The sequence below is a fragment of the Octopus bimaculoides genome, chromosome 7 (assembly GCF_001194135.2).
Source record: "Octopus bimaculoides isolate UCB-OBI-ISO-001 chromosome 7, ASM119413v2, whole genome shotgun sequence".
In the NCBI taxonomy this organism is placed as follows: domain Eukaryota; kingdom Metazoa; phylum Mollusca; class Cephalopoda; order Octopoda; family Octopodidae; genus Octopus; species Octopus bimaculoides.
The window spans coordinates 30,296,642-30,312,091 of NC_068987.1; the positions used below are offsets into that span (position 1 = coordinate 30,296,642).

Below are 15,450 nucleotides of genomic sequence, written 5' to 3' on the forward strand. Positions count from 1 at the left end.
CTGCCCCAAACATGCTGACCCTGTGCCAAAATTTGGAAGCAATATTAGTTATTGGAAATTAAAAGTGATGGATTGAACAGAAATTTTTTTTTTTTTTTTTGCTTTTATTGATTCTCAATAAGTAATTGCACTGGATTATATTGCTGTGCACTAAATGGCTTATGGCTTATATAGCTCAGCAGTAAAAATAAATACAGTTTAGAAACCAAAACCAAATATTAAGGCAATTTCATTTTAATAGTTAAAACTGCACTGATGTCCTGGTACAAAGATTTCACAAAACCACTCTTGAAATACAGACTTTCAAAATAGAACCAGACTCAAGAAACACACACACACACACACACACACTCACACACACACTCTCTCTCTCTTACGTACACAACAACACCTTTAGCAACTGTCTTACTACGTTACACACCCCAATTGTAGCACTAATATTTTCACAAATACCATTGTTAGATACTTCAGTGCCCTTGACACTTAGCTTTCAGATTGTGTTCAGATAATACACAGTAACATAATATCATCACAATTAATTTCACATTGTATCCATAATAATCCACATCAACACCATCTTCTACAGCACTTTCCTAGATAACACCACCTTCTCCCCACATGCTCTACAACCCTTTTACAGTCACCCTTACCTTTCTTTGGTTTGCCTACCAATTCCCTTTGAAATGCATTTATATGCTAATATAAGAAGCAACAATGCTTTTATGAACTTCATGAGTTCCACTGAGAAACAGAATCCAGATTTTCCAGAATTCTATAGTACCACAGTCATAACATAGACATTGCAGTAAATACATTCAACCAAATAGTTATAGATTCATCTCATCATAACAAAATATAATTGAAGTTATATATCAGAAATAACCAATATCATACAACCCAGAAACTGGTATCAAAAGGTGCCTGGACTAGTTATGTTTAATAAAAGATAACTTATTTACCTAAGTTTTAACATCAACTCCTTCGAAATAGTCATCTTGCGCATCAATACACTGGTCTCAGCATTCCTGCCACTTTTGGAATCCGGCCTGGAAGTCGTTTTCTGTAAGCAAGGCAAGAAACTTCTGCAATTCGCTCTTATTTCAACAATGCTGTTAAAATGGCAACCTTCGAGCTGCATTTTCATCTTGTGGAAGAGATGGAAGTCTGCAGGCGCTAAATCTGGTGAACAGGGCAGGTGTGGAAGCAATACCATGTTTTTGGCAGGAAACTCATGAGTGAAGAGAGCTTTGTGACAAGGTGCATTGATGTCACGAAGAGTCCAGGTGTTAGGATTGCCTGCATCGACCCATAAAACAGATCGACATCAGCAATGTCGTTGATTGTTCTTCGACAACCCTCATGCACAAGCTGATGAATTTTCTTCACATTTCTGTGGGTGATACTTGGCAAGTTTTCCAGATCACTCATTGTCTTCGAAATGTTGCATACAGCCCATTGCCTTGTCACCATAAGCTTACCAAGGCATGCTCAATGTCTCTAGCAGACTTCCCAAGTTTAATGCAAAATTTCACGTTGGCTCTTTGTTCCAACTTTCTGTCTATGACAAAAACTGTAGACAACAGCATACATGTAATCACTAAAACACAAATTTCATAACTTGTGAAGTAAACACAGCTACGTCATGTGGCACACTGCCTCATGAAGGTCACTACTAGCTTACACTGAGCACACAACTGTCTATTGCCATTTGCTGGCATGCTACAGAACTAGTCTGGGAACTTTTTGATACCAGCTTGTAAACAAGGAAATAAGTAAATAGAAAAACAGTAAGCTGGTAAAGATTTGTATGTGGCATTAATTTCAAAACTAGCAGTAAAGCAATAGATAAATTAGCATCAACAACAAAATTCTATGACTTGGCCCCAAAACAACAGACTTAAAGTAACACCAACCAAATCCGCTTTCTCCCTTGTCACTAGCAACACCATCATTAAATATAAGTAATTATCGCTCACACACATAATATAACACAGGCAAATAAGATGTTTTTTAATTTACCTCCTTTACCAGTTATAGCAGTAACAGTGTTTGATATATGTGTATTAGAAAATTGTAAAATGAGCGAAAATGGCATTTTAAATTGTTTGAAGCAGTGCTCAACTGGATCTCCATAGCCATTTGATGTATATAAAAATAATCTGACTATTATTAGGAATTGTATAAAAAAAAAAATTTACATGCAATAAATTGCTTATACACAATACACAAAATATTTTAAGAACAAAATTTAATATGAACCCCAAGGGTCATATGAACCCAGTCAAGAACCAATGGTTTAAAGGAGTCAAAAGATATCTTAATATGACCATGATTAGTTTGGATAAATAATACTACCTCTATGGCAACAACATCCAGCTAAAGGATTAAGTAGTCTATCAAATTTATGTAATTTTACTTATGTATTATTGCTTTCAATAGTGGAGTTTAAATATATTTGAAATGAGTTTTGCATGTGTGATTGTGTTTTTTTTTCTTTTCTTTTTTTCAAGTTTCTGTTGATCACTTTCACTATTTGTCAACAAATATTTCAATTTGTTTTTCCTTATAAATTTTAAAATGGTTGTTTTTTTTTGTTTTTTTTTAATCATTATAGTATCAAGTATTCTTTGAGCTTTGAAATATCTATCTATTTATCTCTCTCTCTCTCTCTCTCTCTCTCTCTCTCTCTCTCTCTCTCTCTCTCTCTCTCTACACACACACACACACACACACACACACACACACACACATTCATACTCACATACATACACATTCACTTATTCAAATGCTTTGGAAATCTGTTCATCATGTTATTTTTTTCAGATTTATTTTTGTAACAGTAGCAAAATAAGTTAATTAGACTGCTCAGATTAAAATCGGTATTTCAGAATTATGTTGAGATTATGGTTATCAGTGGCACCTTTTGATTGCTCTTGACAATTATGTTATGGTGATAATTTATATAAATGAAAGCATTTTGATGACTCATTAAAGATTTATTCTCTCTCTCCTATATATAATTTTATTTTTATATTTTTACCTGAAAATTTTTGCAAGCATGATTTTTTTGAACAGTAGTCATATATTATAAATTTCAATTGACGTTTTTTTTAAACGGTTTCTTATATCAATAACATGGTTGTTCAGTCATTCTTAATTATTATAATCATCTCTATATTGAGGGAATATCTACTATAATGTTGTTTTAATATATACCAATTATTTTCCTGCCGAGGTTGACTTTGCCTTTCATCCTTTTGGGGTTGATAAAATAAGTACCAGTTGAGCACTGGGGTCAATGTAATCGACTAAACCCCTCCCCTGAAATTACTGGCCTTGTGCCAAAATTTAAAATCAATGTATGCCAACTATTTAAATTATTTTGATATGGAATACATCATTTTCAAATGATTAATAGAATATTCTTAAATACTCTTGCAATTGTTTCTCTTCTCCCCAGCTCTCACAGCTTCTCTGTACACTTTATGGAGCTTCACAGGTAACTTGGTTTTGAGATGTGTGTCTCTTACCAACAGTTTCTGCATGCTTCGTGTTTATTTCATGGTTTATTTGCAGATATGTTTCACCCAAACATATTTGCACTGCAGTCCATCATCTGATATGTGCAGGTGTATTTTTTCTGTTGAAGATATGGCTTATGTTTTTTTACAATTTATTTGTATTAATTGCTTAAAATTGTTCAATGCGGAACAGTTTTAATTAAAATTACTAAACAGTCGGATTTATTTTTCCTCCACAGCATGATTTCTTTTCAGTTTTGCTCCCATTTATGTACTCCTATCTTATTTTAGCTTTATCTGTTACAGCTATTAAACCTGTGTGCATTTGTCTCGACATCTAAAAAATATATTTTGAAGTTTGATATGGAGTGGTTTATAATTTTTCTCATCACACATCATCATCACCATCAGCTTTTATGTCTGCATATTTGATTTAAACAATATCCAGCCTTAGTGGTGTTTATCTTTGAGTTTTGTTGTGCTTTATTTACATCAATGTAAAATTCCTCCAGTAGAGAGCAGCCGCAAAGAATTTGCTTTTTGATTTGAAGTCCCCATTTTGTGCTACATTATCAACATCTATCAATGCATTCCTTGAAAGACCCTCAATAGTACAAAATTCAGCTACTTCTATTTTGCTTTCTCAGATTATAAATTTTAAATTTATGGTTGTATTAATTACTAAAAGATTTAATTGTTTGGTCAATCTGTCTTTCTAATACCATCCAAAAACTCGGTTTGCCAATGAGGCACTTGAACTTCAGACTATTGTTTTTGTAAAATGGGCTTTAAGAAGGCTTTTCAAAAGTTCAGTTAAGCTCCTGAGCATATAAATACCCTTCACAATTCCACTCTCTATAACTCTTTCTGGATCCGAATTGTTCGAGCAGGTTTTGTATTTAAGCTATCACAAAATGTTTTTAAATGATACCTGCATATGTAATGCTAACCTTTAACTGTTTAAACATTTTAAAAACATGACTCAAAATTTAATAGAAGGGATATTGTTTGCTTGCTAATATAATTGGCTTTATAAAACATACCCATCTGTTTGTGTGTGTGTGTGTGAGAGAGAGAAAAAGAGAAGTGAGGAGAAAGAAACATCTTTGCAGACATAAATGTGCAACTGTCTACAAGCATACTTTGTGCACATGTGTTTGTATGTTTTATTGAATTCTCATTAAGTCTTCTCTTTTCATATTTGTTCTATCTATCTATCTATCTTCCTCCCTCCCTCCTTTCCTCCTTCCCTCCTCCCTTCTTCCTTCCTTCCTTCCTCCCTCCCTCCCTCCCTCCCTAAGGGGTAGACATGAACAGTAACATAAAGGTATAAAATGGAAGAAAAATTAACACCTAGAATATGTTCTTTTTGCTATTGAGTCCATTGGATGGTGAAGAAAAAATGTTGATTAGAATATGCTTACCAGCTGTTTCAATCATGTGTTCTTTTCAAGCCTATTATATTGTAAATAACTTGAAGTTTGTAATGTTTAATGGATGTAAAGTACATTTAAAATATGATGAATTTCAAAGACATCCTGTTACTGTTATTAAAAAGCTACTGTTGGACTGCACCCACTACACTCTTGGAGTGGTTGGCATTAGGAACGGCATCCAGCTGTAGAAACATTGCCAGATCAGATTGGAGCCTGGTGCAGCTGCTGGCTCTCCAGACCTCAGCCAAACCGTCCAACCCATGCCAGCATGGAAAACGGACGTTAAACGATGATGAAAGAATCAGTTAATGCTGTGAATTGATAGAAGTGTTGCAGCATCTGATCTGACTCGTAATTGTTAGAGCTATATGAGGTCTGATTCACACCTTTGATAAAAACGCCATGACCATTTTGATCTACTGATTAAATCAAAATGACATAAAGGCAAGTGTCTAGGATTACATGACTCAATATTGATTTCTTTTTTAAAATGTGTGTTATTCATAGTGTGTCCAGCAACTACCAAGTTCCTCATTGGCTTGCTCAGCCCAGCTTATTATTTCTGGTATATCTAGAACTCTATTATTCTTGTGTCATTCCTTTAAGATGATAGGAAATAATTTGACTCCTATGTCTATTAGGTATATGCTCACTTATTAGTTTGTACAGTTTAGACTGTTTGTGTTTCAAGTCCAAATACTTTGGTTCCGTTGTTATTTTTTGTTTCTCTCCTATGCTCTGCCATCTCCACAATCCTGTCTCAACTTCCTGATTCTTTTCTCTGCTCTGAAGGAAGATGAATCTGCTTTCCCAGGGGTTGATACAAACCAGTGATGCATTGTGATCATTGCATTTATTTATGCCTTCTTCCTTCCACACACAATGGTCTTGTGCCTTATCAATATGTAAAATAAAATAAGAAAACTAAATTAATTTGCATATCCTTGTGTAATGAGGAAGTTCTTGTAGCAAGAAAATTCTGGTAGCAAACTTGAATTCTCAATGAAAATTACCATGTTATTAGAAGTGACTTCCATGGTTTTCTGAATCATTAGTAACGTCAATGTTTTACGACTTCATTTTTCTATGAAATTTCATTAAAGCTTGAGAAAAATGTTCAACAGTTTGGCAAAAGAGATTGATAAAATAAGTACCAGGTTTTAGAAAATAAATACTGGGGTTGATACATTCGGCTAAAGATTCTTTAAGGCAGTGTCCCTGTATGGCCACAGTCAAATGACTGAAAAGATAAAGACAATATGTAAAAGGTGAATTAATGCAAATGATACTGGACTTTTGTTCAGATATTTTTAATCATGCCAAACAACTTTCTACCTAATTACAAGAACTAATATCCAGAATATTAAAACACATTTCAGTGTCATTCCATCTGTGTTTCCTTTGTAATCACAGTTGATTTTTAATATGATATAAAGTGATAGAAAGTCTCTGCCTTTATGAAGTGCTAGATGAAAGCAAAAAGAATAATTTATAGAAATATTAGAATATGTTGTGACCCTGAGGTAGAAACTAAAATCTTTTTGGATCTGGAACATGAAAATGTAACTATTCCAAACACCACACACTAAAATACATTATAATCAATTTAATGTCTGTTTTACTAAAGGTTAGATGGATTGGTTTCACCACTTTTTCAACTGGAAAATTACTATTTTCTAATCTCACAACGTGAGATATTCAGCAACAGCACTTTGTAGTAAAGATTGTTTGCCAACATAATATGGCAGTCCTAAACCAGGACTGCCATATTATGTTGGCAAACAATCTTTACTACATAGTGCTGTTGCTGAATATCTCACGTTGTGAGATTAGAAAATAGTAAATTTTTAATTTATAAATCAGGGACTAGTTGTCACTTTGAAAACTATATATTTCAAATGGGAATTTGGCAGCGCCCCCTCTAGCTGAACAGTTATTCTGTGCTGATGAAGGGAAATAACCCAGAAATCGCGATACACAGATATTGTTTTGAGCTGAGTGATGATGCTAGATTCCCTTGTTTGAAAATGTAAGGACACAGATCATGTCGTATAGCCATCTGGTGACGATGTCTCCTGGGGCTAAATTACAGCAACATTAGTCCTAAACCAGGACTGCCATATTATGTTGGCAAACAATTTTTACTACACTTTTTCAACATTTTGATTTTCTACTTGTTTCCATCCTTTATTTTTTGTGCTGTAGCATCCTCTTGTGCTGTAGCATCCTGAGACTAGCCCCATCCATTCTTACTCACATCTTCAGTCTTTTCTTTTGTTGGTTTCTACTTTCTCACCCATCTATGACTCATGCATCACATCTTCAAACCATTGCAGTCTCCACTCCTGTACATTCTAGAAATATCTCAGATACCCAGTTTTTCTCTTACTGCATTATTATTGATGCACACTTGTAGCAGGAATGCTCGTCTTATTTCTTTCCAGCCTTCACATATCCTCCACTTTCAGCATCCATATCCTCACCAGCATGCAATATCACATTTTATATGCAAATATCATACAGTGTGCCTTTCACACACAGAGAGGCCCTTTGTTGTCAACAAAGACAGTGGCTCCTTGAACTTCTCCACCCTGTTCTTGTTCTGATTACTGTTTTTAAAATATCTTCCTCCACTGTCAGTTAAATCACCTATGTAACAGAAACTATTGACTACTTCAAAAAGAGGTTTCTGAGCAATTAAGTGTAATTCTTGGGGTTTTTTATTGGCAACTACTTTCATGTATCTATCGTATGAAGTCATACTTTGTCAGTTTGTCCGTAAACCTATTGGATACATCTTCAGAGTATTCATTGTTTGCTTTGGATAGTTAAAGGGCAGATAGGAACTCTATACTACATATCAGACTTGACCACTTAACTGTCAGTAGTTCTTTTCTGATAACTAAACCTCGATCTTTACTAAATTTGTAAGCCTCTCAATTCTGGCCCAACAGTTCAGTGTTAAGAGCTGATTTGGCTGTAAGAAATAAATAGCCTACAAGAGTTCTCATGTACGGCCATTCTTGAAATCACCTGCTTTGGCCTGGAGAAGTAAAATAAACAGGATGGAGATGAGAACAGTCCTGATGGATGCCAGCAAATATACTGAAATCCTCACTGAAATTGTTTGTATCATTATGCTGACAAAGTATTTACATGGCTTGCACAGGTATCACAAGCTCCCAGTTTTCTCTGCAACTACCAAACCATGGAGCATGGTGTTAAAAACCATCTCCACATTAAGAAATGTTAGATATCTTTTTGGCAAAGAACCTAAGTTGCTGAAAACAGCATTATGTAATAGTATTACACTAAGATATAGTAACCAAACAAATGTACAGAACTGGTGTAATACAATTCGTCTTTTTTTTTAATACATATATTGAAAACCCAGCTTATCGCATAGTTTTTTAGATTAATAGAAAAACAACGAAGCCATGTTGTATCAAAATACTCTAACTTTGCATGGGTTTTCCCTAAAAATATCAAATATCAAAATCTGGTTTGATTATTGTTGTTGGCTTTATTTTTATTAATTTATTTTGCTTTTTTTTAATGTTTTATTTTTTTTTCAATATTTACTCCTGCTTTATAATGTTCTGAATGTTAAACATTTTGCCATTGTTTTATTGCATATACGTGTGTGTGTGTGTGTGTGTGTGTACAGTTTTATATCTTAATGTGTATGTCTCCCGATTTTTGGCACTTATTTCTGTGTGTATAATATTGATTGAATAATTGGTGATCTGAAGTTTCTAATGGATAGACATTCCACTTTTTATACATTATTTACTTATCTATTTTTTTTTAACCATGCATCATCTCAAGAGGAGCATCTTTGGTAAAAGGCCTAGTCCATTAGTGACAATCCTGTTTTACTTTGACTTCAGCATTACTGCATCTAAGACTACATTATCCATTGTGTCCTCATCTTTTTTAAGATAGTAGGATGTGGTTTTTGTATGAGATTTGTCTGCTATTTCTTGTAGTCTGAACAAGCAGATAGAGGTTCCTTCATTAGAAGTAGTGTTGATATAATTGTTTGAAATCAAGCTATGGTGTTAACATATTTATTACATTTACTCATAAAAAGACTTACTTCTTTCAACATTATGCAGTGAACTATTGAGAACTGATCTGATTAGTACAAAAAAATGTGCTAGTGAAACAGTACAAATTGCTGACTCTATAACCCTTTTCTATCATTTTTATAATGAAATGTAGCACTTATGTTTTATTTACTTTGAAATTAATCACTTATTCAGATGAATTAAGTAAAATAATTTTCCTTTGTGTTTGGTATATAAACTTAGCCAGAGATTTAAATAAAATTGTGATTGAGAGTTTTAGTTTAATCTGAACCATTTAGGCTTTGCCTCAGAAAATCAGAAGCAGTCTCTGTTGAGTGAGTTGCAGAATGGTTAAAAAATACAAACTACCAATGTTAAACAATTTTGTTACCATATTTCTGTTGGAATGCATAACCACTGTTTAAATTGATTTTCAAAATAATGAATTTAGTAAAATAACTTTGTCATTATTAGGCTGGTGTTTGGAACATAAATTAGCATGAAATTTTGATGGAACTGTTTTAATTTAGATCATTTTTTAAAAAGGAAGCTTGTATCGTAGTACCAGGAGCGGTCTCATGTTGGTTGGTGTTAAAGGGATTAAGAATTTTATGTAATGTTTGGGGGGAAAAAACATACCAGTATTCCACTGAGTATACTGGTCTCTTGCAAATGTTAAGTCTTCTGTCTATCAAGAATCATAATTTAATGTCAGCATTACTATAACTTAATGGAAGTTCTGCAAAATTTAGGTGTCAATTCTTTTTTTAGATTGAATAGTTTGAATATTTCAGAAGCCATTCCTCATATCAATTTACAGTGAAACATTTGAGTTGTATTCTATGTTTGGCAGCAGGGTAGTATTTTATTTATTATTTTACATTGTAATCTTGACGTTATTCCCTGGAGGGTGAACAGCTTTGTGTTGTAAAAATCTGGAACTTGTACAATTAGGAAAGGTTTGGTTTGGTACTTATCTTGGATATAAAGTTAACTTTTCTCCTCTCTAAATGATCAGAGCAAAATATTTTGTTAAAAATGATGTTTGCTTTTACTAGGTTTTTATTAACAAACTTGAAAATGGTTCACATTAACAGTAAAAGATTAGTTTTACAAAATTGTGAATTAGAAATGCAGTCAAGTACTTTTCTATTTGTCAGTTGTCTGCATTGTTCCCACTGAACCTCTTTAGAAAGAGGTCATCCTTTGACTTTCATTTATAAGTGATGTTATATTGTGTTGCAGTGACTTTTTTTTTATTTCTATTTTTTTGAGCAGCTGGCTTTTAGCAGTAATTAACTGTAACATAATATCTACATGTTGTCATTTTAGATTTTTAATTCTAATAGGAATTGAATGGATAAAAATAATTTGCTCTTTGATAAATTCACCACTCACAGAAACTGATGCACTCTAGATGTTTTATCTAGAGATATAATGCACACACACACACACACACAGACACACTTTAATATTTCTGTATCTAATTGTAGCGTATGTTTCAATTTAAGGTATGGGATCTGATAATGTCCATGAAAATCTGGCTGAGCTGACTTGTGAAATGACATTGAAGGAACGTTTGATTGAAGCACTGGAGAAAAATCAAAATAAACTGAATGCAATGAAAACCCATTATGAACAGAAGGTGCAGCAACTTCAACAAAAGATACGAGAAACAGAAGTAGAAAGAGACAAAATAATCTCTAATATTGGTAAATGTTTTATACTAATGTTTCAGTTCTTTTATGGACATTTAATGTCATTTCGTTTAGCTTTGTATTTCTTGCAGGGCTGATGGAGAGATGGTATCGGTGGTAGTAATGTCAGGTCATATATTGTGCACTGTCTACATCAGTTCTTTGGTATTTCAAATATACCACACAGAAGAATCTGTAAATACACTGTAAAATTCCATGTATGAAAAATTATGTAGTTACTGAAAGGCCTAATACCAGTACATGGAGGTGCAATGGCCCAGTGGTTAGGGCAGCGGACTCGCAATCATAGGATCGCGGTTTCGATTCAAAGACCCGGCGTTGTGAGTGTTTATTGAGCGAAAACACCTAAGGCTCCACGAGGCTCCAGCAGGGGATGGTTGCGAACCCTGCTGTACTCTTTCACCACAACTTTCTCTCACTCATACTTCCTGTTTCTGTTGTGCCTGTAATTCAAAGGGTTAGCCTTGTCACACTGTGTCACGCTGAATATCCCCGAGAACTACGTTAAGGGTACACGTGTCTGTGGAGTGCTCGGCCACTTGCATGTTAATTTCACGAGCAGGCTGTTCCGTTGATCAGATCAACTGGAACCCTCGACGGAGTGCCAACAACAACAATACCAGTACACAGCACAGACTATCAGTACTAAATCTGTTTGCAAGGGGTTAAAGTAGTGGTATGTGATTTGAGGGGAATTTGGTTTCTAGCTGGTCAAATGACTCCATATAATCACCCACATTTTCAAGATATTTTTTGGTTGAAAAAAAAACCCCAAAAAAAACAACACTGGAATAGTTTCTTATTGCTTATTTCAGGCCCAATGTAGGATTTGAACCTAGCAAGATTATAACACTCATAAATTATTCAGTGATCCTCTTGTTCTTTACTATAGTGAATTATTCTGTCTATATTTGGTATTTACTTGCTTTTATAATAGCAGGATATAGACAATCATCTTGTAAGCTAATAGTCCGGATTTGGTAAAAAAAGTAAAATATTGTTTTTGAGAAAATCTTGTGTTGACAAATGAAGAATTCCTCTTCATATCATAAAAACCTTGTCGTTCTTACATTTTTTTTTTTTTATTCCACCAGAAAAAGTTGAAGCAGATAAGAAGGATAAAGTAAAGAATGTGAATGAAAAGTACCAACAAAAACTGAATACTCTTCAGCAGGAACTGAAGAAATTACAAGAAGCTAAAAAGGAGCATGCAAAACTAATCCGGAATCAAGCTGTTCATGAGAAGCAGCTCAAAACATACCAGCATGAACTTCAGGAGATGAAACGTATCAAGGTAAAATTTGTAATTCATTCTAATTTGACTATTGATGAGATGGATTTAAAAAGAGTATATACTTACGGCCATATCACATTGAATACACTGGTTCTTGTCCGATCACTGATGTTAAGCAACATCAAGCCTAGTGAGTTCCTAGATGGGTGACCGCTTGGGCAATCTAGGTGCTGTAACCATCTCGATAGCAGCAGTGTGGCTGTGTGGTAAGAAGCTTACTTCCCAACCACATGGTTCCGTGTTCAGTCCCTCTGTGTGGCACCTTGGGCAAGTGTCTTCTATTACAGCCTTGGGCTGACCAAAGCCTTGAGAGTGAATTTGGTAGATGGAAACTGAAAGAAGCTCATAGTATATATGTGTGTGTGTGTGTGTATCTGTGTTTGTCCCCCACCACCATCACTTGACAACTGATATTGGTGTGTTTATGCCCCTGTAACTTAACGGTTCGGCAAGAGACCAATAGAATAATTTCTAGGCTTACAAAGAGTAAGTCCTGGGGTCGATGTGTTCGACTAGAGGTGGTGCTCCAGCATGGCTGCAGTCAAATGACTGAAACAAGTAAAAGAGGAAAAGAATAAAAGAAGTTATTAAAATCCTAATTTATTATATTTAATTCTGCTACATTTCTATTATTGACTTTTCAGTGAATTGAAGATGCTAATTTCTATATTGGACTAGATTTTTTATATATTTTTTATTGTTGTAATATATGTATTACTGTTTATTCACATATAACGAAGGTATATGGCCTTATGGTTGGGGGTGTTGCACTCATGATTGTGGAAGCCATGGATTTGATTCCTGAATTGAGCAGTGATTTGTATTCTTGAACAAAACCCTTCATCTCACATTACTTTGCAATCACTCTGACATGTAGTACGCAATGCACCTGTACATGCAATGTCAATTTTCTGGAGGGAGTGAGCTTGTGTGCAACATTAACATTTGATCACTATAATCAATTCATCTGTCCAGGTTGTTCAACCAGAAATTACAGAATGGTGTGGGATTTGAGAGACTACTATTATTTAATGATATGTTGCTGTCTATCTCTCAATATTCATCAAACTATTGTTCTGTCATAAACATTGACTTTCTCTAATTTATGTCTATGGAAAAATTGTAAGGCTCATCAGTATGTGTCTTTCTTTGAAATTCAAACTTGCCTGTGCCAGAAAATTTGAAGCAATTCTGAATTTATACTAAGTTAATAAAACAAAATGCTTCTAATCAATACCATTGTAAATAACTTTTTCTTGGTGTACAGGTGAGGTTAATGAAACAAATAAAAGAGGAAGCTGAAAAGAATAAATTAAATGATGCCAAGAAGCACAAAGAAATAACTCAACTGCGAAAGGCTCATTTAAAGAAAGAACAAAGAATAAAAAATTTGGAGACTGAAAAACACCAAAAAGAAATTGTTCTGAAGAGGAAACAAGAAGAGGTATGTGTGGAAAGTTTCCTTTTTTTTATCCTTCAGAAAGCACATTTTATAATACATTGGTCCATAGTTCATTACAATGGCATTCATAGCTTAATAAAGAGAACAAAATTATATCATACCTTTTAAGATTTGCAGTCAAATTATGTCAAGACTATTATTATAAACTAACTTAACTATTTACTTATGTGATGTGCAACATGATAATAAAGTTTCAGTTTATTAACTGTGGATTATATTATGAAGAAAATAGACTAATTCTATTTAGACTTGTAAACTGACCTATGAGCTATTTTACCTATTAACAGGTGGAGGCTTTGCGAAAAAGACAAAGGCCGATGTCTGACCGTGCAGCTGGTAGAGTTGGTCGATACAACACATATCCAGCACAATCTTGTAAGTTTTATTTCTTCGTATTTTGAATGTCTTCATCTAAATAATAATAAAATCACATGTTAATCTTGAAAATATTTAATATTCAATTGCAGGCAGCTAGTGAAACTAAATGGAGTTGAAATGGAAATACATATTCATATATAATATTTAGGACAATTTTATTTCAGAGTTTTTTCTTCTATCCAATTTAAGTTAATGACTATTCATATTGAATCATAGTGATGGAAACTAATATCGTTCACCTTCCATCAAAGAATGTCATCTCCCCTATTAGCTTAGAGAAACTATCCCAACCTATATAAGTTAGTTACCAATTTATATAAGATAGTGACGGTAGCTGGTAAATAGTTATTGTTACTAATGGGTTCACATGTAACATTATTGTTTGATTTTGTTCCATTATTATCTAATTTAATTCCCTTGCCAATATGGCAGTGAATAACTGTGGATCTGATTCAAAAGTTTTGTGCATCTATCACTAAGCTACCTTAGATCTAACTAAACTCCTTCATAAAACCTGTTTAAATTTTATTTTATTGTTGAAACGTACATACATTTGGTTTCTTTTTTGTTATTAATGTATAGTTGTGATACACGTATGTGTGTGTGTGTGCTGGTATGACATTGTGGTTAAGAAGTTTGCTTCCCAACCATGTGATTCTGGGTTCCATCTTACTTCATGGCTTCTTATGGAACTGTCTTCTATTATGGCCCTGGGCTGACTAAAGCCTAAGTAGTGGATTTGGCAGACAGAAACTGAAAGAAACCCTGTGTGTCTGTCTCCTCATCTTGAAATTGCATGACAGTTGTAAATGAATACCACTGTCATACAATCAGTGTCCTTTGTTTCTCATCTTTCATGAAAATATGTCCAGTCCTAGGAGAAATATTACCTTAATTGGGAACAAGTGAGGGTTGTAGAAAATATACCTCAATAAATACTATGTGATCTAAACAAACATGGAAAACTGGACATCAAAAATATATATATATTTATTATTTCCTGTAGTCTCAGCTTAGAGCTGCAGCCATGCTGATGCACCGCCATTTTGCTACACTGTTATTATGGGGAGCCTCCCCCAGTGTGTGGCACTTGGTGAAGAATGGAGTTTGATGTAGCTACCCTCATTTGCACTTCTTGCCGTGAGGTAGATTCATCTGGGTCTCCCGACAGGAAGAGGTCCAGCTTTGATTTTAAAAAGCCTACATCTACTTTGTGCAGGTTCCTCAGGCTCTTTGACAGAATATTAAAAAGCTGTAGGCCCCTGAGACCCAGGCTGTTGCAGTAACTGGATGCTGGCTTAGTTGGGTAGAGATGCTTATCTCCCCCTTGTAAACATAAGGACACAGGAAATGTGTCAAGGGTGACAGGAGGCAGTGCTGTTTCCTAGGGTTAAATAGAAGTATTATTCCCTTCATGGGACTGTCAAATTAGGTTGACAGCATACAACTACTTTATCGTATCACTACTGCATAAATCTCTCAGAGATTTAGAAATGTATTATTTTTATTTTTGAAATCAGTGAATGTGTTTCACTAGAATAATTATGTTTACAAGGGCTAGATAGGCACCT

At 34.3% G+C, this 15,450-nt stretch overlaps 1 protein-coding gene across 6 annotated transcripts in view; it reads left to right on the forward strand.

Annotated features, from left to right (window-relative positions):
• Window positions 1–15,450, forward strand: part of LOC106873190 (kinesin-like protein KIF21A) — a 212,552-nt gene that overhangs the window by 139,710 nt on the left and 57,392 nt on the right. For 4 of the 6 annotated variants that reach the window (XM_052969487.1, XM_052969488.1, XM_052969483.1 and 1 more), the window contains exons 17-21: window positions 3,461–3,499; window positions 10,539–10,739; window positions 11,840–12,039; window positions 13,307–13,483; window positions 13,789–13,876. In XM_052969487.1, coding sequence (XP_052825447.1) covers window positions 3,461–3,499; window positions 10,539–10,739; window positions 11,840–12,039; window positions 13,307–13,483; window positions 13,789–13,876 — 705 coding nt within the window. The remainder of the gene's footprint in view (window positions 1–3,460; window positions 3,500–10,538; window positions 10,740–11,839; window positions 12,040–13,306; window positions 13,484–13,788; window positions 13,877–15,450) is intronic. The other 2 variants (XM_052969486.1, XM_052969489.1) reach the window with 1 other exon arrangement.